General features: G+C 49.0%; 1 protein-coding gene across 16 annotated transcripts in view; it reads left to right on the top strand.

Annotated features, from left to right (window-relative positions):
- The window catches only part of Mical2 (microtubule associated monooxygenase, calponin and LIM domain containing 2), a 220611-nt gene that overhangs the window by 67653 nt on the left and 129165 nt on the right, over positions 1–23793 (top strand). For all 16 annotated transcript variants that reach the window (XR_005733629.2, XM_078046477.1, XM_040284734.2 and 13 more), the window contains one exon: positions 22903–23110. Coding sequence is in view for 15 of the 16 variants with exons in the window: in XM_078046477.1 (XP_077902603.1) it covers positions 22903–23110 (208 nt within the window). In the remaining variant the exon portion in view is untranslated. The remainder of the gene's footprint in view (positions 1–22902; positions 23111–23793) is intronic.

Here is a 23793-nt window from a genome sequence, read left to right as displayed (position 1 = left end):
TTCAGAGAGAACAGTAAATGCAAAGGCCCTGAGACAGGAAAGGTCCCGATCAGTTGTAGGAAGCATCAAAGTAGCCAAGAGGGGCTGGAGTGGGATGAGCAAAGGGGAGAGGGTGCAAGGTGAAGTGGGGAGGGTTGACAGGAGGCAATTCATTAAAAGTCTTTTGTTTAGTCCTCTGTCAGGAGTTGAGGTTTTATTATAGGATTTCTCACTGAATGCCAGCTCCGTGGCTTATCGACTCTGTGCTAGGTAGACCCTCTGTTTCTTTATTGATGAAATGGAGATAACAGTAGTAGTTACTATCTCATACGGCTAGAGTAGAGATTTTATATGAGAAAATGTATACAAAGCATTTGAAGTGCCCAAATCTTCTTGTTAGTCTCATTCTTCTTAAAACTATCCTATTGGCTTTGGTGACACAAAAGTGGCATGAGTACATTCATATTTTTGTGCCGCCATCATCACTGCTGTCTCCAGAACTTCTTCATCTTGTAAAACCAGAACCCTGTGCCTGTTAAACACTAGCTCTCCATTCTTCCTCCCCAGCCCCTGGCAACCCCCAGCCTACTTTCTGTCTCTATGAATTTGATAACTGTAAGCACCTCATACGAGTAGAATCATATGATATTTGTCCTTTTCTGCGATTGCCTTATTTCACTAGAATAACATCCTCAAGCTTCAGCCAGGTTGTACATATGTCAGAATTTCCTTCCTCTTTAGGGTTGAATAATGTTCCATTGTATGGACATACCACATTTTGTGAATCCATGACCCTTTTGTTACTTCCTACATTTGGCTCTTGTGAATGATGGCTAGGAATATGGCAGTGTTCACATCTTTTCAAGACCCTGATTTTGATTATTTAGGTACATATCCAGGAATGGAATTGCTGGATCATGTGTAATTTTATTTTAAAAACTTTGGAGAACTGTCATAATATTTTTCACAGTGGCTATATCACTTTACATTCCCACCAAGAGGGCTCAAGTGTTCAAATTTCTTCACATCCTCAACGATACTTACTTATTGTTTTGGTTTGGTATTCGCCATCCTAATGGATGCGAGGTCACACCTCATTGCGGTTTGGGTCTGCGTTTCCCTGATCATCGGTGACGCTGAGCGTCTTCTCATGTGCTTGCCGTCCATACAGGTGTCTTCTACGGAGAAACGTCTCTTCAAGTCTCTTACCTATTTTTGAATCTGGTTGTGTTTGTTGCTGTTGTTGACTTTGAAGAATGCTCTGTAGAGTCACCTCCTAACCTCAGATATGGTATTTGTAGATATTTTCTCTCCTTCTATGGGTTCCCATTTTTGCCTGGTGGATGGTGTGCCTGACTGCACAAAAGTTTCAAATTTCACTGTGGCCCGATTGTCCGTTTTGTCTTTTGTTGCCTAGATCTTTGGAGTCATGTCCAAGAAAACCTGATCAAATTCAATATTGTGCGGCTTTCATTCTGTGTTTTCTTCTAGATGTCTTGAGTCTCAGCTCTTGCATTGAGTTCTTTGGTCCATCGTGAGTAAATTTTTTGCACACGGTGTTAGGTAAAGGTGTGATGCCACTTTTTTAGGCCAGTTTTTAAGTCTTTGTGCTTCCTCCCTGGCCACAGTACAGCCTTTGCATCCTCCAGGGGTTTGTCTGTGACTCCCTCTTACTTCTGCTGGGCATGCTTTCTCAGGGGAAATCTCAGCCACACGGGCCTGTCACCTCCATGAAGATGACTCCCCACTCCTGACCTTAATCCCATGACGCCATCAAAGCACATTCTGCATGTTATCAGGAAGCACCCCTCTTCTTTTTTTTTCTTTTTGGTACTAGGGATTGAACCCCGGGGTGCCTAACCACTCAGCCACATCCCCAGCCCTTTTTATTTGTTTTATTTAGAGACAGGGTCTCGCTAAGTCACTTAGGGCCTTGCTCAGTTGCAGAGGCTGGCTTTGAACTTGCGATCCTCCTGCCTCCGCCTCCTGAGGGGCTGGGATTCCAGGCATGTGCCCCCACCCCCAGCTTCCTCCTGCTCTTTTTGGAACATGTCCACCATCTTCTTTCTGAAACCCACTTTTCTTCCTCTTTCTTCAAAGCCCTGCAGACTCTGAGCCCTGCAGTGCTGGTGGACCCCCAGCCCCTGTCTGCCTCCCCGTCCGTCTGGTGCTGTGGCTGCCTTTGCAGTTTCAGGCCCTCCGGGGCCCTGCTCCCAGGCTGGCTGGCCCTACTCTGGTTCAGGGGCTGAGCTCTCCTCCAGGTGATCATGGGCTGACCGCTCTTCCCAACCTTCCCCCTCCAGCCAGCCACGGTCCCTAACCCACCTCTGACTGTGACTCTTCAAATCCAGTGGCCCCAGTGCCTGTGGTTAAAGCTCCTACTCCCGCCTGGTGCCCTGTGTCCCCGAGGTCTCCAGCCTCACCCACTTGTCCCCACCCCTCCCTCTCCCAAGCCCATCTGGCTGCACTCCTCTCCTGCCCAGCCTGTCCTCCACCCCGCCCGTGGCCAGCATCGGTGGCAGCTCCAGTGTCTGACCTGCTCAACACCCGTCCTCACAGATCCACCCCCTTCATGGCTCCAGCAGCTTCTAACGCCCACTGCCACCTCCGCAGCCCCCTCCCGGGGCCACCGCTTAGAGTTTGCCACCACCCGGAAAGGCTCCACCCAACCCTCTTGTGCATCCTCCTCTCTAACCACAACCCGGGGCTGCTGCTTCTCTTTCTGCGTCACTGTCACGAAACCTGCTGCCACCCAGATCTCTCTCTGGGCCCTTCCTGCCCTTCCGGCTGTTGGCTTTAAAGGCCTCCCCTGCTGGCCCCTCTGGGTGCCTGGGTCTGCCTTGGCCATGGTGTGCTGCAGCTTCTCAGTGCCCCTGCTTCAGGCGGACCCCACCCTGGGCTGCCACGGTTCTACCACTGTGGGAGGAGGATGCAGAGCCACAGTTGGCTTCCTTCCCGGTGACCTAGTGTTGAGCATCTGAGCACTGCAGGGGCCACCTCGCAAGCCAGGCCAGCCATCTGAGGTCTGCCTGACTCCCACTGCACCTGCCCGCCCTTCCCCTACCCGCTGTCCATCCGGCCCCTTCCCTCTAAGCAGCCATCTGAAGTGTCTCCACTTCTGCTTTACCTCCAGTCCACGTCACCCATGCCGTTCCCCCACGTGCCGGAAGCAGGGCCTTTATCAGAGTCACTGGGGCCCTTGGAGCTCACAAAAACCATAGTTGCAATTTATCCTCGTCCACTTGACCTCTTTGGGACCCTGGACTTTGGGTAGTCCACCATCTCCTTGAATCCCTCTTCTCCCTAAAATGATGCCTAGGTGTACAGTGAGGGCCACTGTCCTGGAGGGAGGGAAAGGGGGCTGTGCTCCTTTGCAAAGAACAGCAGACCTGAGCGTCATCGGGGCCAGACTCCACCGGCCTCTCCTACTTGCTTGGCAGAAGGGTCTCCATGAAGAGCACCCAGGGCCCTTCATCTGGTGTTGCTGAACCCAGCCACAGGTTAGGGGGACATGGATTCCTGACCCCTCTGGTGCTGCAGGAGCCTCCTGTGTTTTGGCCCCTCAGAGCTGCTGAAGCTCCTGATCATGCCAAGGGACTTGTCACTTGTTAGAGTTTAATGACATGTCACAGAAGCACGAAGCTTTTCTATTGGCAAAGCAGTTCTGCATCCAACACTCTGTTTGATGCTCACAATAACTCTGGGAGGTAAATCAGGCTGCTTTACAGACGAGGAACTGAGGCATCATTGAGCTAAAGGACTTGCCCATGTTCAAAGCCAGCAGTCCCAGATTTTGGTATCCAGATGATCAACATTTGCTTTGGTCTCTAATGGAGGGTGACTCTCAGACAGTATGAAATAAGTGGAGGTGTTAATGATGTCCAGCTGTGATTCCAGAGACTAGGGAGGCTGAGGCAGGAGAATTCCAAGGTCAAGGCCAGCCTCAGCAACTTAGCAAGAGTGTGTCTCAGAGTTAAATAAAAAAGGACAGGGAATGGAACTCTGTGGTAGAGCACCTTTGGGTTTGATCCCCAATACCAAAAAAAGGGAAGAAATGTATTTAATTTTCATCCACACTTTTCCTTCAGTACTTAGTACTGGGCAGTGAGGATCAGAGAAGGCTCAGATGTTATTCTTGCCTTTATTTCCAAAAGAAATTCCTGCTGAAATATTTAAGATGAACTTTACTTTTATTACTTTTGAATTAACTACAACCCGGGGCTGCTGCTTCCTTTCTGCGACACTTTTGAATTAATAATTGAACGGGTGAATTTCTGATTTTAGAATTTCCCATCTGAGTGTTTGTTTAGAAGTCCTCAGTTCATGTTCACATGCTGGTACTGTATAGCTGTTTTGGTGGATTTGGATAGTTTGCAATTTGGGGTTCAGGATGGCATTTGTGCCTTTAGTTCAGCTCCAGCATCTGTATTGTGAATTCAAAATTCACACAGCTGAATGGGGAGTTTCAAGTGAAATAATCATGAACAGCTTGCTTTGCAATCTCTTTGGTTATAATAAACCAGAAATGGGTACCTGTGATAGGTGTGTCTAACTTGCTTTAAGAATTTAACTTTGATGCTGAGTGCAGTGGTGCACACTTGTAATCCCAACCACTTGGGAGACTGAGGCAGGAGGATCATGAGTTCAAAGCCAGCCTCAGCAAAAATAAGGAGCTAAGCCACTCTGTGAGACCCTGACTCTAAATCAAATACAAAATAGGGCTGGGGATATGGCTTAGTGGTCAAGTGCCCTGGATTTCAATCCCTGGCACACCGCTTCCCCCACCCCGCAAGAAAAGTATTTAACTTTGAAATCAAAATTTTCTGTTCTGCAAGGTGAAGTTGATATTACTTACAATAGTACTAAGGGGGTAATGAGCTGACTGAGCAGGGGAGGGGTCTGTAGCATGATATAGTGACAGCTATCATCTTCTGTAAGAGTCAGAAGATGATAGCTGTCACTATATCATCCTATAGGTTTAAGGAAAAGTCTGACGATTGTCCCCCATGCAGGGGGCATATAGCGGTGCTTGTCTGGGACACAGATTGTTAATCCTCAGAGGTCTATGAACTTGAATGAGGAAAAACCTTCATTTTCACTAACCTCTAACTGAAATGCAGCCCATTCCTCAGTTATGGAAGTAGGCAGCCAAGCTTTGTTAGGAGCGTCCGACTGTTCACCAAGAGCATCACAGGTATAGAGTCTTCATTTCTCCTTGCCTTTGGAAGTCCGTGTCTCCACCCATGGCTCACCCTTACTACGTCTGGAAATTACGCGAGGAGTGAGAGCTGCTGCTAGATCGTACGATCTAATGTATTATTGGGTACATGTTGACAGTATGTTTTATGCATTTAAAGTGAATATTCTGAGGTGTCTGTCACCTTCGCTAGGTTGCTGCGGTGGTCCCTGGGATCCCCACGAAGGGCCCTGGGCTGATGCAGTAGAGCTGGGAGGAAGGGCAGGAGCTCTATGAGGCCCCACTGTGTGCACAGCAGGGCCTGCTGGGAAGAGCCCACGTGGGCCTTGGGGACAGATTTCGGCTCTCCACTCAGCTCTGTGGCCCGGGGACGATCGGTCAACTCGGCTGAACCCCAGTCCACATCTGTGAAGCAGCACTGTTCAAACCTACCTCTCAGACCAGCTGTAGCCCCATGCAACCAGCCGTTCCCAGGAGTGGGAGGTCCTGAGGGACATGACTTCCTGTCCCCTTCCTGCTGATCTGCGTCTTTTGGGTGTGCTGGGAGAGGGGTGGGCCCCTGTCCTCCGAGGCCTGTCTCACATGTGCCTGTTCTGTGTGTTCTTTCACTGGGGACCTCGCACGCACGGTGTGTGGTGGTGCTGGGCGGAGCCACAGTCTGCAGGCCTCCAGGGGACAATCAGGCGTTCCTCCCCAGAACAGCAGGAGAATCAGGCTCTCCTGACCTGTCCCCTGTCCACCTGGGCCTTCCTGGCTCACCTCCAGCCTGATGTCATGAGGTGGGAACGCGCAGGCTGCTCCCTGCTCCCTGCAGCCGGGGAGAGGCCCTTGAAGTGACGTGCTCTCAGACCACCAGTCCCTACCCTGGCGTCTGGACCAGCTGATAGCGCACCTGGGAAACCCATTCATCATTGTCCTCGGTGGCCCTGCAGCCCGGGTCCACGCTGGCCGCCTCTCCATCTGTGTCAGGCCAACAGTCCTTTGATGGAAAACGGAGCCCATTGTCGTCTGGTTGAAAGGTGCTAAAGTGATGGAATGCTTTCCTCTTCCAGGATGTGGGGAGCTGGCGGGCGGGACAGCTCTGGCCTCTAGGAAACTCTATCCTGACTCCTTTTTATTGTTCTTAATTAAACTCCGAATCAGAAAAACAAAACAAAACAAAACAAAACGGCTTTGTGGTCCCTGGGTTCAGAGGACATGTATCGTGGCTTTGTCTTTTGGTCATTTAGCTGTCCTGGCCTTTGAGACCTTGATCTCTTTCAGCTTGATTTTCGGAGTCTGTCAACCCATCAGGGAAGCCCCGATGACTACTGACCACTGCTCCATTCCTTAAAAGGAGGACTTAGGTCTCAGCCTGGTGGGTGTCCCCCTCCCTGGGCCAGCCTAGTCCCCAGGCTTCCCTCCAGCTCCAAGCCCAGAGCCCAGCTTCTGTGCTTCTTGCTCCTCGGGGGGCTTGCGGGAGAGGGAAGCATGAATGGCAGATGCGTCTGGACTGGGTTGAGCCCGGGGAGGTTGCTGGTGTGTCTTGTCTTGTAAGCGTCACTGGCAGGATGCTGGCTGGGGACTGATGAGGTGACAGGGGACCTTCCACCCTAGGACATAGGAGAGGGAGGTGGGCCAAGGGCTCCGTTTAGTAGAATGTTCTTGAAGCTTTCACTTCTCAGTGCCAGAAAGGGAAGTAGTGGAGTGGATATGGGACTATGCCAGACAGCGTGGGCTTTAGGGTGGGACCAGCTTGGGTTTAGATCTCACATATACCTTAGGCATGTTACTTAACGTCTCCGTTCCTGAATTATAAAATGGGGATAATAATAGTAGCACCCATCTCAGAGAGGGATTTTGAGGACTAGATAAATTAATAGGTGTAAAATATTGGACTCGATGCCCAGCACAAGGTAAGCTTATTACCTTTGTTGTTGTTATTGTCTGGGGGTAGGAGGAATATGAGCAGTGGGGCTCTATTTCTTGCCTTTCCCCACCTTCCCTGCAAGCAGCTCCTTGATGCCCATTCCCCTGGGGGTTAAGAGTGGGTGTCTGTGCTCAGGGGAGGTCTCCACTGTGGACCCTGCATGTGGCTGTTCTTGCCCACGGAGGCTACAGAGCTGAGGTTGACCGCTTCTCTGAAGTTCTGGCCCAGTAGAGGTAACAGGAAGACCCAGGCTCACTTTCTGCAGAATGCTTCCTTCCCAAGCATCCCAAGCCATCCTCGGCACCCTGAGAATGTCCGAAGCTCAGGTTTGTGATAAAATGGTCTGGGCTCCTATAAGAGGTTTCATAAATAGATTCTCGACACTTGTATTCAACCAAGCCTGCCCCTGGGCCTTTGCATATTTTTGCCTCAATGCGATGAGCTGGGGAATCCATGGCTTCAGTCTTCTGGGTGAGGCAGTTTGGCGGTAAAGAGCTGCAGCTGCTCACCATACTGGCCTCACCGTTTCTGACTTCCATCAAGCCCAGGTGAGCTGTCCCTAGCACACAGTTGTTGAAGGAACTCTCAGCTCAAGCTCTTGGTGCCCCATGTCTCTCTAGTTCTATCTGCCTGAGGGGTTTGCACCGTGGGGGGGGGGGGTTAGAGTAACCACTTCCATTCAACAAATATGGATGGCAGAAGGAAAGAAGGAAGGTGGCAGGAGAATCATCATCATCATCACCCTATTCCAGACATGGCTGACAAAGTAGTACTCTCAGTGACTGAATGACATAGAGCCATGACGATGACTCAGTGCTGGAGGACGTGTCCATGGGCCACTCTGGAGTGCCTTCCCACACAGAGGAGCATCTGCTTGCCTCCTTTCTTCTTGATCCAAGCTGCTAGGGCTTCCTTCTCACCCACTGGCCAGCCTGGTCTTCTCCAGCCATCACCAGCTGGACTGTCAGGGGCAGGGCCCCCCGTCCCCTAGAAGCTCGCTGATGTGGACAGGGGCTACCGTGAGCATCACGGAGAAGACTGAGGCCTCGGGAGACCAGGTGCCTGATTGGAGGAGTCCACCGGCTTTGAGTTCTTAGTTCTCTGTTCAGCTCTAGTTCTTGGGTTTCTCTGCACAGTGCTCCCTGCTCAGCCGTCCATGGCAGGCAGCAAAGATGTCCAAGCCGTCAGGGGTCTCGAGTGGGAACTGAGTTTACACCGTTACACTCAGTTTCACTTCCTGTCAACTGCTTCCAGGTGAACCTCAACCCCAACCCGAAGTTGTGTTTCCAAAATACTGCCCCCAACTTTGAGATTCTATACCTTCTTCTCCATATATCACGTCTCCCAGGCACAGAGTTGGGGCTCAGCAAAGAAGTCCTAGAACAGAAGGTTGGTCCAGTTGCTCTCACTGGGGTCCCAGGCCCTGGCCGTGAGCTTTCTCTTCCATCCACCGAGGCTGGAGATGGAAGCCTGCAGGCAGCTCTAGGAGTGAATTTTCTTTCTGGGATTAGCAGGAGCCTGCACTGTTCCTGGAACTCCTTGGGAAGGGGTTGAGAGCCCTCCCAGGCTTAAGAAGTGGGTTTCCAAAAACAAACCAGGCCTTGCCTACACGTGGGATGAAGCAGAGGTTAGATGTGGTTTGGGGAACTTTTTTTTTTTCTTTTTGTTTTGTTGAAAATAGAGGAGAAGGAAATTTCTTAGTGGGCCTTTATCCCCATGGAAGTAGCACGTTGAGTAGAAAGCTTGTTCAGAGAACAATGAGTTCTCTGTGTGAAGAGTAAATTTATTAACAGTTCTCGTTGGTGGACGGCATTATAATCTACAAAGCCCTTTTCACATGCATTGTGAGCATGTAAGTATTATATGTAAATTTCCCCCTTCAGGTTATTGTGTTTAAAAAATAAAAAGACTCAATCTGCCTGTACTAGAGTAGAAAGGACAAAGGGAGGCTGGGCCTCAGTTTACCCATCTGCAAATGAGGAGGATGGAGAGGTATAGGGAGAGGGCTTCGGAGGCCCCCGGTGACCAGTGGAGCGTTGAAGTCATTGCTGAGCTGCCTCTGAAGGCCTTGGGATGCCAGTCGAGGGCGGTTCCCTTCAGGAGTAGGGGGCTCAGAAGTGGGGAGGTCCAGCTCCCAGAGGCGGGTGGGGAGGTGCAGGCCCCCAGCAAGGCCAAGCTCCTGAGGAGAAGCACTGCCCACCGTTCAGAGCGCCAAGAACTTGGGTGGTCCCTCTCACAGCTTCTGCCTGACTCAAGCCAGGGAGGCCCTGTCCCTGCTGGGCCCCCTTCTCTTCCCCCGTGGGGTCTGCCTCTGCCCCTTCTCTTTCCGTTTGTCCTCCTCAGTCCTCTTCCTGCCCCCATTTGTTATTCCTTTATCTTCTTCCCACTTCTCTTTAATTCCTCGGAGCTCTTTGGCATTTAATTTTCCAGGTTTCCTGTTTCTTGCTCTCTATGTAAAACATTGATTCATTAAATGATTTCATAATCAAGAAAACATCTCCATGATTATTTCATTTTTAAATTCTGAGCTTCAGCTAAGTATTTATTTTTTTTTCCTTAAAATACCTAGTGAAGCACCCTGGCCCAGGCACTTCTAGGGGTGTGGCCCTGTGCTTCCCTCTGCACGCGAATGTAGAAACCACCTCCTGGCAGCAGCAAGGCCCCCACCCTTCCACTGAGTGACCCTGAGGACAAGCCGGTGTATGGTGGAGTGATCTCAGGGTCTTGAGTCTTCTGGAACTGGCTGGAGACTGACTCAGACCCTGTGGTTTTGAAGGCTTGGTTTCTGTGGTCCTTGGGCTGTCGCAGGGCTGGTCCAGGGGACTGGTGGGTGTTTCCCCAGCCTGGATGAGTCGCCTCCATCTTTCTGACTCCTGATTCTCTGCAGTCTGGGGGATACTTTCCTGAAAGTCCTCAGTGACCCCTTGTTGTCCAGGTGGGCTTCCCTGACTCCCTCCCCAGGGCTCTCCCAAGTCCCCCTCTACCTGTCTTTATCCCCTAATTATACCCCCATCCCATGGGGTGGAGGGTTCACCCATGGGATGGGGGTACAACCACATCTGTTGGTTGGTGTGGTCCTTGGACACACAAATCCCTTCTTCTCCCTCCAGCTCTTCACTGTCCAGTGGGGGACCCACTAACTATATGATGAGGCACTTGAAACATGGCTGGTCTGCATTGAGCTGTGCTCTGTGCAAAATATTACCAGATTTCAAACACTCAATATGAAAAAAAAAAAAGCTGGTAAAATGTATCACTGATGCTCTTATATTAAGTACATGTTGAAATGATAACATTTTGGATATGCAGGATTCAATAAAATATTAAAATTAATTTTACCTGTTGCTTTTACTTTTTTAGGAAAAAAAATGTGGCTACTAACAAATTTTAAATGGCATGTTTGCCTCCTGGTATATATTTCTACTGCAGTGAATCTTGACCAGTTGTAGTTTTGCCTTTAGGGACATTTCACAATACTGGGAGATATTGTTGATCATCATGCCAGGGGAGAGAGGGTTCTAACGGGTGGAGACCAGGGATGCCGCTAAACGTCCTCCAATGCACAGGGTAGCCCTCCACAACCAATGGCATGTCCCAGACTGTCGACAATGCGAAGGTCGAGAAACCTGATCCTGAGGCCAGCTATTGCTAATCTTCTTTTGTTGGCAGTGGCTGCTCTGGAGGTCTTAGGGGACAGGAGAAAAAACGTGATGGATAAGGTCAGACAGATGTACCCATGGGCAGGTTATTGAACATTTCTGAGCCTCCACTTCCTCATCTATGAAATGGGCATAATGATACCTACTATTAGAATTAGGATTCTAATTAGGAGTCAATGAGAATGACCTGTAGGGTACCTGATGCATAGTGAACCCCTCTAGGCAGACTTGGAAATCTGTATTATTGTTAAAAACTGTGTTGGACTCTCTTGGCTCTCTGGGTGGACCGTTGGGATTTCTATGTGCCGCCCAGATTTTCTATGAGTACCTTGACTCTCAACAAATTGAAAGCCAGATTTATAATATCACACTTCCTCTCGCTTCCCACTCTCTTCATTTATCCTTCCTTCCGACTTTCAGTCTTGGTTCACAGTACTAACATCCTCCCACTCTGAGACTCTGAGTCAGCTTTCCTTCTTCCTTCCACCCCCTCACCCATCGTTTGAGCTCTCAATCTCTGTAGTCCACATGTCTCACCCAGCCCCTCCTTTCCAGTCCCGCCTAGTGGGACCCCCTTCACCTGCTCCTTCCCAGTGCCTCTGTGGGTGAGGGGCCCTGCATCCTGCTCAGGAACCTTTAGCATCTTCATTTGCTGAAGCGTGGGTACCTGTGGGCAGGAAAGGTGACGTGTCCATCTCTATTTCCCTAGCACCCCACAGGAGACCCAGAAGAAAGCTAGTCACTGAATGTTTTCAAAATGAATGAATGAATGCAATCCCTTCCACCTTGTCTCATGGAGATGAACCAGGCATTGCAAGAGCTCAGGGTAGTAGATCCAAAAGCCTTATTTTCCTTCAGTAGTTCAGCAGACATAGTTAAAACATGCCCTTCCTGCCTTATCCCCCCCTACCCCCACCACCCCCACTGCCTCTCTGAGTTTGAGCGGGAAGGCAGTTTGTTCTTCCTGGGGGGTTACAGTGATGACACAATAGACCTGGCTCCCGGAAGTCCCGCCTCCCGCAAGTGGACTTCCTCAGCCAGTTTCAGGGTGATGCCAAAGCCATGGCTCATGCTCTGCTGGTCCAGGCCTGCCTCTAGAGAGCAGGTGCTCTGAATGCCCAGGCATGCCTTCCTCTCAGTGGCACAAAGAGCTCCCAAACAGCTCCCAGCAGGCTGCAAGGAGAGGCTTTCCAGAAATGTGCCCTTTAAGATGCTCTGACAAAGAGAACATCATGTGTTCTTTGGCAGGTTGAAGGCATCTATCACATGGTAGTGGTGGGTGGGCAGGGCGATGTCGGATTGGAGTCTCCTGATGTCTAGACACTGTGGTGTAGTCACAGTTTTTAAAACATTTTAATTATAAGCCATTTTATGGTGTAAGGTGACCCACTTAGAGTTATTAAGAAATTCTGAGTAAGTTTGTTCACTTTTTTTTTTTTTTTTTTTTTGTGGAGGCCGCAAGTCGAGTTCAAAACTACATTCCACTGGTAATTCTCCGGTTTGTAGAGCTCACGTGAGATGCTGTGGGGCCTTGCCTTCCTCCTGTCCGCTGCAAGGCCTGCTGGCTCCTTGTCTGGGACAGGCCTCTGCAGACATGTTGGGGTTAATCTCCTGGAGCATCAGGTGTCCCCATTTCTTCTGTGGGTTGCATACCTGATGCATATCCCAGCCCCCAAAGATGGATCAAGGTGTAATTGACCAAATGACTTTATTCTTGGGAAATTTGAGGATTTGTGTCACCTTTAATTGGCTTTGTGACATCTTGTTTCTCTCTCTGAGCTGAAGTGTTTCATTGGTAAACTGTGAGAAAATATCCATCATCTTTGCAACTTTATTTCTCTCCTTCCCTTCTAAACCTGTGCTTTGAAGCAAATTGTTTAACAAATGGGTTTGTATAACAGTATCTTTCTTTCTTTTTTTTTTGCAAAGTCTAGAGACACAGTACTGCTGATGATCATTTCTAATCAGCCATGGGTAATCTGCATTCACACAAAATTAACAAAATTCCAAGTAAAATTCAATAAGATCAGTGGTTAACAGGTTGGGCCCAGAATTTGACAGATCTGGATTTAAAAAAAAAAAAAAAAAAGAAAGGAGGCAGGAGAAGAGTTCGCTGCTATCATTTATTGACTGCTTGCCATTGCTAGTCCAGGCTCTTTAATGAATGATTCTGCAGATTTTTTGTCTTCATCTCCAAAAGAACCCTAGTTGGTAGGTATGACACTTATTCAGAAATCTGACATCCATGCACATGGGCTTCCTAGGTCACTCCTCCACCTTGCCTGCTGTTTCTGGGGCTGTTCAGTCCAGGCCAGGTTAGTCTCATCCTGTCTATATGCCTGAATTATATCTGCAGAGACCCCTGAGCCATGTTTGTTCAGCACCTGCCCATGGGGCGGGAAGCTTTAGGGAAGGGGAGCATGAGGGAAGATGGCATGTTCTTCCAGTGAGTTCTTATAGCATGTTCTTTCCTGCTGCCTCCTTCTCAGGAATCTACTAAGGCTGTTGGTAGGTGGTTGGCTGTGGACATAAGTACTGCTCCAGATCTGGCTGTGAAATGGCAGGGCTGGCCTTGTTCTCCTTGGCCCCAACATGAATTGCTGCTGTCCTCAGTCTCTCCTTTGTTGACCTCAGAGAAATAGGAGTTGATGGCATTTGAAGGAATGCTGTCCTTGTTCCATGCAAAGCTATGAGCAGGCTACAAGGTGGTCCTTCTTCAGCGGCCAACCTTGTCTACAGAGAGGGGCCAGCCTTGCTGGTGGTTACAGGTAGTCCTGGGATGAGGTGATGTCAGTGGAGGGTTCAAGTCCCTGCTAGGGAGAAGAAAGGGACCAGCAAGGAAAAGCATGACATAACACTTTGGAGAAAGGTGACAGCCAGGACAATATAGAGGAAAGAGCCAGATGCCAACATCAGAAGGCCATTGTGGTGACTCCCTACTCTGCATGATCTGAGGCAAGCACGACTTGGTGGAGGGGAGTTGTGTTTGGAGCTGGACCGCCTGGGTCCAAATGTCAGCTCCTCCATGATCCACTGTGTGATGAGACCTTGGCTTGATGCTTGGCCATCGCGTGCCTTGGTTTCCTAATTGGGTCGTGAGGTATGAGTGCATTGACATGGGACACTTAGAACTGCTTGACACGGAGCAGAGTTCAACACATGCTAGCCATGTTAAGTCATTTCACCTCTGAGCCCTGGTTTCTGACTTATAAAAAGGGGAACCATGATCCCACCTTCACAGTGATTCCTGAAAGGACCAACTGAGCGAGTCCACCCAGGCAGGTTTGGCCGCAGAGAATTGATGCACTCAGAGATGCCTGCGTTGACCTCAAGTGGCCCCCGGCTGCAGCACCTGTTGAGTGGAAATGTGTGCCATCAGGCAGATTGACAGCTGCTGGTCTTCCCTGGCTGGAGTTCTCTGGACTGGGCAAGAGCCGGGTGTGGATGCTCAGCCTGTGTTCTGCCTTTAACACTGGATTAAGTGACCCATGTTGTTGGCTCCGTAGGAGAGCTACTGAGTTTTCCTTCAGGCACCTGCCAGGGTCTGCTGCTCTCCCAGCCACCAAGCCAGACTGTCCCCAGCAGTGCTGGTGCACCAGGGCCTCCTGAGCACTCCCCCTTTCTCCTTTTCTCCCTCTTCATTATGATTATAGTTGTCCTTGTCATAGTCATGGTCTTGTCATTGTCCTCGCCTTCCTCCTCTTTTTTTCCTCCCTCTATTTTAGCATTATTTACTAAAATGTTGATATTTATAAATCCTATCACCTAATAATCCTGTGTCAAATGTGTTCAGCAGAAATACTGCAGCGCAAAAACAAGTAGCGATAGATATTCAATGCAGTATTATAATATACGGAGGGGCGGGGGCGCGGATCAAGGTTGGGGTGGGGTCAAGATAAGAAGGCCATAGAAAAGCCTGAGGAATTCAGGACCCTGGTTCTAGCAGTTACTGGTTCCTCGTCTGCTCCTGCCTCTCCCTGCTCTCCCTGGAAGTCTCTGTGTATGGTGGTTAGATGGCTTGGTGTGCATCCTGGCCCCAACAGCTGTGAAACACTGATGATGGACGTACACAGTGAACATGGAACATGAGCCTCCAACGTGCTTCCAAGTTCAGCTCTGGTCGGTGTAATATGGGAACACCTATATGACAGAATTGAGGGGTTTTAAGAGTTACTAAGCAAAAAGACAAGGAGAAAATGATAAAAATGAACTGGTCTATTTCTGGATGCCAGCCTGTTTATGTATTTTAGCTCTTTTTCCCCCCCACATGTGGATTCTAACTGGCCCTAAATATTTTAGCTTTGACTCAACCCATCTCAGAAGGTTGTGAGATTCTTGTGACATCCATTTTAGGGTCCTGGAAGAACCCATCCGTGACTTCTACTCTCCTGAGAGGAGGGAAGGCAGCATCCTGCCCAAGCCAGAGTTCATAGGAGGAAAAACCATTGATGGCAAGAAAACCTATGTTATCAGAAGCAAAATGTCATAATTTATCATAGCGTGATGTATTTAAGATAGGTACATTTCATTCTGTGTAAGTTTTACCTTAAAAAATCCGATCAGAAGAAATAAAATGGTTTAGAAAGAAAGAAGGAAAGAAAGAAAAGAAACTGAATACATATTTCTCTCTAGTCAATGAAATGCATCCTAAAAAACTTGGGAGGAAATGTACTAATTCTGCAATTTAGTTGAAATGTACCAGAAAAAGTATTAAAATATAATAAATTGACTAATTAATGGACAGAGGGATGACTGGAAGAGCAGAAATGTGATGAAGCAAGGAGGGTAAAATCTAATTCTAGAATCTAGGTGGCAAGTATTTTTAGTGTTTGCTAAAATCCTTGAAATTTTTCTGGGTGTTCAAAAACGTTTACTATAAAACATTGCAGGAAATATTGTAAAGCTACTAGCACAAAAAATATGGGAAAATGTCTGGAAAATGAAAAAGTACGTGCTGGAAATATTCACAAACATTTTAAATGCTCTTTGAGTACAGGGATGTTGAGATGAAGAAGAGCAAAACTAGGCCAGCATTTTTTCCTGAAATAGATTCCTTTTTAAAAAAAAATCTTAGAAATTGCATGGATTGATTTTAGAGGAAGAATGTACCAGGCTAGGGTGAAGCAGGTGGAAAGGTCCTGCCTGCTCAGTGAAGCCTTTACACCTGTGGTCAGAGAGGAAGGGGTGTGGCGGGCACTGCAGGCAGATGGAAATGAGGTCAAGGTCATATGGGGTCTGGAGGCCATGGGGAGGTCTTCTGGTCTTGAGCTCTGAGTGCCACAGGAAAGCACCAGAGGTCCCCAGCTGGGCTTCAGAAGCACTGATGTGGCTGCTATCTGTGGAGCCTGGAAGGCCCAAGGTTGGAATGGAGGCAGGGAGGCCAAGAGGGAGCACTGACAGCAGGTGGGGCAGGGATGTTGTGACCTAGTAAGCTGGCAGTGTGGAGGAATTGAAAACTGACTGGATGCTGGGTCTGTTCTGCAGGGGGAGTCAAAAGGATTTACTGGAGGGTGACTATAAGGTGAAAGAGGAGAGAACTAGATTTTTTTAAATCTAAACAGCTAGAAAAGTAGATATGCATTTACCAGGACACTGAGAGTGGGGGAGGCAGAGGGAAGGGTGGGTGCGAGAGCTTGACTGCAGACCTGCTACTGTGAGATGCTTATTAGACCAGCTGGAGTGTCAGGTTATGGGATGCTGGTGTCCAGGGGAGCTTCAGGGTCAGGCGTGATTTTGAGCATCATCAGCATGTAAGTGGTATGTAAAGACATCTAAGTAGATGGTGTCAAGGTCAAGAAAAAAAGAGGAACAAGATTGAACCCTAGTGTTCCCCAGTGTAGAGTCAGGAGGATGAGGGAGGTAGTGGTTGCCTGAGCACCCCTGAGGAGTCAAGAACGTGGTCCTGCTGTTTCAAACACTGCTGTCATCCAGGCACAGTGGCGTGCCCCTGTAACCCCAGCCACTCAGTAGGCTGAAACAGAAGGATTGCAAGTTTGAGGCCAGCCTCAGTGACTTAGCAAGACCCTGCCTCAAAATGGAAAATCAAAAGGGCTGGGGGTGTGATTCAGAGGTTGAGCGCCCCTGGAAAATGAGAAAACTGAAGTGCTGGAAGATTCAATGATTTGACCTTGGTATTATATATATGAGATAAACAGGCAATAAGCAGTAGCTCCATTTTTATTTATTATTTACTCATTTATTTTGCTATCATCAATACTATCATTACTTTTGCTCTTCTCAATAGGGATACGCAAGCTTCAGCCAAGTTGGGATTGAGTTGGCGCTCTGAGATCTCTTTGCTGGCAGGGGCTGGGCTGGGACAGTGCTCACACCCTGCCTGGGAATGCAGACTTTAATTGGGACATGCTGTGAGGTGCAAACAGCACCCAGAGACAGTACAGGCCTTGAGGACTGTGCTCAGAACTTCCAGACCAGGCATCTAGTATGAGCATGCTCATGAGGCCGAGGGGCAGAATGTTTACAAATGAAATTGTCCCCACATCTAGACCCTGTGGTCCCAATTTGCAGTTGCTCATAAGAGGCAGAGAGTACCAGCTCAGGCTAGAAGGGAGGGATGAAGTGGAATGAAATATTTCTCAAAGAAATTAGAGGTTTTTTCCTTGAGAGGAAGCATGGAGCATAAGATATCTTTTTCCATTTCCTGTCTATAAACTTCTGAGGTTAGGAAGTGTGTGTAACCATTACTCAGGAACAACTAGATGTGATCAAGATACAGGTCAGGGTGGGGACCTGGGCAGGGTCATATCCATCGATGAGATTTAGCTCCCTGAGCACAGAAGTTCATGAAGATCCCTGCCTAGCCAGCCCCCTCTCAGAGACTCCTCTTGGGTCAAAGTCTTAGTTGGCCATATCTCTCTGAGTCCCCCTTAGCACTGTCCTGCAGGGTAAGGCTGTTCCACCAGGCCCCACCATAAGCCTCCTACTCTGGAGGTACGTGGGTTGCAACTTGGATTTGAGAGCTCTCTACCCTACAATTCTGAGCAAGCTGCTTTGCTCATGGTAACCCAGTAACAGTCAGTGGCTTCCTGCCTGGGTTTAGGAAAGTAGCTCAACCTGAGAACCAGGGAGGTTGCAGAGCCATTCAGGGAGTTCAGTGGCATGGTCCTGGCACCAGAGCACTTCCCCAGGGAGCCGGCCTGTGGGTTAGCATGCCAGGAGGGCTGCTGCTACCAGGGAGACAGCACCATGCCTGACACCCCCATGCACAGCTCGCTGCCAGGCCACAACTCAACACGGAAGATTTGCATGATCTGAGCCCAACTCAGCTGCAGTGGCACCTGCCAGTGTGGCTTCTCAGAGCTTGCATAAGCTCAAGCTCCATCCGGCGAGTGAACTTCCACCTTGGGGAAGCTCAGGAAGCTCGGCCCAGGCACAACTCTGTCTTTCCGTGCAGAGGCCCTGTGAACTCAGTCTGAACTCTGGCTCCATTCAGAAGGCCACCATGTGCTTCAAGGAGGGAAAGAGTGAAATCCCCTCACTTCATCCTCACTACCTCCTGTAAGCCCAGGCTTTACTCTTAGATAAGCTGTTAATGCAGCGTAGATGTCCTAATCACTCCTTTCAGATGAGGGACAGGGCAGAGCAAAGTGAGATGGTGAATGACAAGCCCCATCTGCAGGCCACCTCTGCTTGCTGGCTTCCTGCACACCACCTCTCTGTAGATCTGCACACAGTGTCCAAGGAGAGCAGAGGCAGAATCCAGAAGCAGAAATGCAGGCTGCAAACTAAAGAGCCCTGACCACTCTTTGGGACTGAATGTGTTATACATTCAGGCCTGACCCTTGTACACCCACTCACTCATGGGCTGGAAAGAGGGGCAGTTGGAAGGTGTGCCAGGTCACCAGGAAGTAATTTGTGTTTGCCAGGCCCCTCTGAAGTGGAGCAAGAGTCCTGTGTGAGCTGTGGCCTCTGCAGCCCTTGTGACCTAACTAGGCGAGATGCCCATCATCTCCATCCCACCCCTTGATAAATAAAGAGCTGGTGTTTGTCTCTCCTCTTCACTAACATGGAGGCCTAAACTCTGCTGAGCTTATCTATACAATGGATTTCCTGCTGGTGTTGGATCCTCCCCTAGCCCCAGTGAGTAATAATTTATATCGCCTGAGCACACAGACATGCTGACGTCCATGATGCTGGTGGCCTTGGCAGACCCCGATTCCCTCAGTCTGGGTGGGGATCTACAGACATTAACCCCAGCTGAGCTGACCCACACAGAACATCCCAGTTAGTGAGAGGGAGCAAGAATGGAGAGTCCTGAGAGGTTCTGCAAAGTGCAGGCACCCACCAGCCACGCATTGAGGCCTCCTGTGCACCAGGCTGGGTGCTGGGTGTTCAGAAATGCAGACACACAGAGTGGAGGAGCATTCCAACCCGCTCTGGATCAGACTTGGGTAATTCCGACCCAGAGCTTAGTTCTGGGGCAGCATTCAGAACAGAGCTGGCGGAGTGTTGAGGAGGGGTAGATAGTAGAGGACGCTTGAGGAAAGCATCAGTTCCTTTCCTGGAAGTTGGTCCTCAGCACTGAGGGCCTGGAGGTGTCGGGAAAGGGAAGTGCCCTTTGGGTTGAGTTAGCACCACCCTGTGCCTCTGTAGTCAGTTTGGGCCGTCAGCCGGGGTACTCCAAGGAGGCCCTCTTCTCGGCTGCTCCTCTGCCCAGGCATGCGGGTATTCAGCCTCTTGTCAGAATACCAAGGCCCTGTGCTGGTCATAGCAAGCATGTTTGAAGGGAAACTGGCCTGGCTCCTGCCAACAACCCCTCTTCCTGACCTTGATAACATCTGGGTGGAATTTTTTCCCCTTTATATAGCTAGGCCCATTGGTATTTGCTTTGACTTTGGATCACGGTATGATTGGCATCTCTGAAATTTCAGGCCCAAAATGTGTGCTGGAGCCTAGAACTGTGGGAAAGCTGGACTTCTGCTAATGGGATTTCGGGTGTGTCCAGGTGGAGCAGAAACAGTGCACTGGTAACTGTTTGCACACAAAATGCAGAGAGCAGCCCCAGCTGGCGGGGAGGGGTCTTCTGCCAGGGGGCAGTGATGGGTCAGGCCTGGTGGGAGGAAGCCTGCGGTGGAGTTGGAGGAGGCCTCCTCCCCTTCCTGCCCTTCCTCACCCCACATCCTTCATCACCCTCCCTCCACGTTCCTGGCCCTGGAGTGACCAAACTCGCAAACAGGAAAAGATGTACTAACTGCAAAGAAATGCAATGGGTCCAGACTTAACCCCAAAGCAAACCTCACAAGTGTGGGGTTTGGAGCATGCTTTAAAATGACCGTCATTGTCTGGCTATGTGCAGCGAGGAGCTGCCTGGGGTGTGAGATCAGGATGGAGCTGGGCTTGGGGAGTGGGTCCTCTCCAGGTGCCTCCAACTGGAGAGGAAGCCCGTGCCCCACACACCGGCTCACTCCCTGACTTCTCTGGGGTCTCTGGGGTGAGTCCTAGCTCATCGGGTGACTTCATTTCCCCTCGTTGGGTGTTCACAACTCTCTGGAAGGTTCCAACCAGTCAACCACACTGATTGTGGTGTGGGAGCTTCTGACATGCTTGATTGCACTTTCCCTTCGGGACCTTGGCGGCCCAGCTGAGTGATAGCTGGAGAGTGGAGGATTGTGTTCTTTTAAGATAAGGTTTGTTCATAAGCAGGAGGAAGTTTCCAGATGCCTCTGTGAAACTCTGAAGGCGTGAGGGTGGGTACGGGCCTTGCAGTTGCCCTTCTGGGCAGCCTCCAGCGCCAAGACCCCTTGCTCAGGAAGTGTCCCATGTTTCCCTGGTTTAGACACCTCTGGTGTACCACAAAACCTGGTTTGGATGGAAGGACTTTAGCCCCATACAGCTCTCCAGGTGGTCACATATCTTCCCTTCTGTCCTAACAGGCTTCTTCCCTGGAGAAGACATATTAACACACAGTGTCTTTCGAGGACCTAGTGTGGGATTTGCACAGAGCCCTATTTGCCATCTTTGCCCATGTGGCCCTGGTCCCCACAGGACCAAGGCCATACTCCTTCCCTTGGGATTTAAATCTTCAGCGTCTGGCTCCAGACTAACTCTCCTCTTTTTTTTTTTTTTAATCTCCTTTCCTTCTCTCCTCCCACCCTGAACTTCTCTTTCTCTTAGAACAGTCTGTCCCTTGGCTGAAATGTTCCTCTAATTATTATTCCTGGCAAGCTAGAAGCAGGACAGCATATGGGCTCTGGAATGAGACAACCCGGGTTCAAATCCTGGTGCTGTTCCTTTCAATCTGTGAAACCCTGGACCAGTCACCTAGCTGTGTTGTGCCTTGCTTTCCCCATCTGTGAAATGGGCCTAGTAATAGTTCCTTCCTGTGAGCAATAACAGGTCCTTAGAGTTGTCATGAGGATGAAAGCTCAGGCACTTGAAATATCTGACACGTAGTAAGAATTCGACATATGGAGGCTGCAATAAAAACTCTTAAAGAGCCTTCTCTGTGAAGTCATTTCCAAAAAAACTAGGCAGGATGAGCTTTTCCCTTTCTGGGCTCCCAAACTAACCCCATGAGGTTCCAGTTATTTATTTCCAAGTCTGAATTTACCTCTGGCCTGAGATTTCCTAGAATACAGGGACTAGATTTCAGCAATAGCAACATTTACATCAGTATGTGCCGGGCTCTCTACCGTAGGCTTTTTTCTCATGCAATTTTTTATCAAGACATAAACATTCACCCAATTAAACTATACAAGCCAGTGGTTTTCTTATATTCACAAAGTTGTGCAGACATTTTAAGAAGAAGCTCTGCATCCAGTAGCAGTCAGCCCCGGCAACCACAGATCTGCTCTCTGTCTCTGTGGATTTGCCTATTCTGGATATTTTGTAGAAGTAGAAATATATAGTACACACCCATTTGCCTCAAATTTCTTTTACTTAAGCCCAGTGTTTTGAGATTCATTAGGCATTCAAACCTATTCCTTTTGAAAGCTGAATAATATTCTATTGTAAGGACACATCACCTTTTGTAAATTCATCAACTAATGGACATTTGCATTGTTCCACTTTGGGGCTCTTGTGACCAATGCTGCCATGATCATCCATGCTCTGGTTTTCGTGTGGACATGTGTTTTCATTTCTCTTGGGTACATACATAGGGGTTGAATTGCCGGCCCACATGGTCACCCTAAATTTGACTATTCACATCAGCATTTGCATTCCTTTCAGTGATGAATGAGGATTCAAATCTCTCCATTTCCTCACGAATACTTTATTCTCTTTTTTTTATTATCGCCATCTTAGTATGGAGTATGAAGCGACATCTCATTGTGGCTTTGGTTCACATTCCCCTGGTGGCTAATGGTATTGGGCATCTTTTCATGTACTTACCAACCATTTGTACGTGTTCTTTGGAGAAATATCTATCCAAATTCCTTGTCTCCTCTTTAATTAGGCTGTTTGTATTTTTGTTGTTGAATTGTAAAAATTCTTTGCATATTTTGGATACAAGTCTCTCATCAGATATATATAATTGACACATAGTTTCTCTCACCTGGAGGGATGTCTTTTCATTTTTTTGACAGTATCCTTAGAAGCACCAAAGTTTTAAATTTTGACAAAGTATCAATTTTTTTCTTCTGTTGCTTGTGACCTTGGTGTTATATCAAATAAACTATTGCTTAATTCAAAATCACAAAGATGTACTTTATACTTTTAAAAAGTTTTCTTTTTTGTAGTGAAAAATTGGGCTCCATTTGTGTACAGTAAATCAAAGAGCATTCTGCTGTCATGTATAACTGATTAGAATTGAAAAAATAAAATAAAATAAAGTTATCTTATTGACGATAACCCCGAAAGGAAAAATGACTCTTTGCAGACCCACTTTACAGATAAGGAAACCCAAGGGCCAAATGCCAGATCTGGGATTTGAACTTGGTTTCAGTTTCACTCTAAACCTCATGCACATCTTGCTGTGCCTTCTCCCCAAGTCTCTGTACCTCTGCGTCCCCACAGGGCTTGCTCAGTGACTGGTGCACTGTCGGCCCACAGGTCATGTGCACTGGATGGAGGAATGGTCTGCCCTGGTCGGTGTGCACGTGCCTCGCAGGCTGGCTTAGGTGGGTTGGGGCTTGCTCCTCAGTTACACCACTGACGAGATGCAAGAGGTCACCCGGCATCTCTCCTCTACTCTGCAGTGTCTCATCGTTGGGGGAGGACCATGTGGCTTGCGCACTGCCATCGAGCTTGCCTACCTGGGAGCCAAAGTGGTCGTGGTGGAGAAGAGGGACACCTTCTCCCGGAACAATGTGCTGCACCTCTGGCCTTTCACCATCCACGACCTAAGGGGCCTGGGAGCCAAGAAGTTCTACGGGAAGTTCTGCGCCGGCTCCATCGACCACATCAGTGAGTAGACTATGGGTGGTGCTCCAGGAAGGTCAAGATCCTCCCTGGGTTTGTCTCTGCATCTAGAAGGCCCAGATAGTTCCCTCTGGGAAATCACTGGAGGATCCATGCTTCCAACTGGTGTATTTGGTGTAGGCCTGCTTTGGACCTACTATGCTGACACATAGTAGGTATTCAGGAAACGCTTTGCGTCCAGCATGTACAGTGAGAAAGAGGCAGCCACGGTCCCCAGATTTGGGACTCCAGAGCTGCCTTCCCTGACTTTCCCCTGCTTTCTGTGGGGATGGGTGTGGGGAAGGGGAGCAGAGTTCGGGTGAGAATGACGAGAGGGAAATATCCGCCACACAGGGCGTGATCTGTTTGGACACAGGAGAGTTCGCCAGCAGTGGCCTCAGAGTTTATTCCCTCTTTGGGATGTGAAAATTCCGATAGTCCAGTGGAAAGAAATTTGGATTTGCCCAGAAAGCTGCAGCGTCAGCGGTCAGGATGTTCTGCCCCACCCTTGGAAGAATGTGTGGTGTCCATTACCCACGTAGAGCAAGGACACTGAACACCACTTCTTATCAGGCCCTCCTGGGAAGCAGCACAGCCCAGCAGGCTTGGTGGGCCCCGGGGCTGTGGACTGGGCTTCCCAGCAGGGAGCCCCTCCTGCCCTCACCCACAGGCTCTATCTCACCCCTAGA

The sequence above is a fragment of the Ictidomys tridecemlineatus genome, chromosome 4, assembly GCF_052094955.1.
Source record: "Ictidomys tridecemlineatus isolate mIctTri1 chromosome 4, mIctTri1.hap1, whole genome shotgun sequence".
NCBI classification, from domain to species: Eukaryota; Metazoa; Chordata; class Mammalia; order Rodentia; family Sciuridae; genus Ictidomys; species Ictidomys tridecemlineatus.
This window is presented reverse-complemented; position numbering and strand designations above follow the sequence as displayed.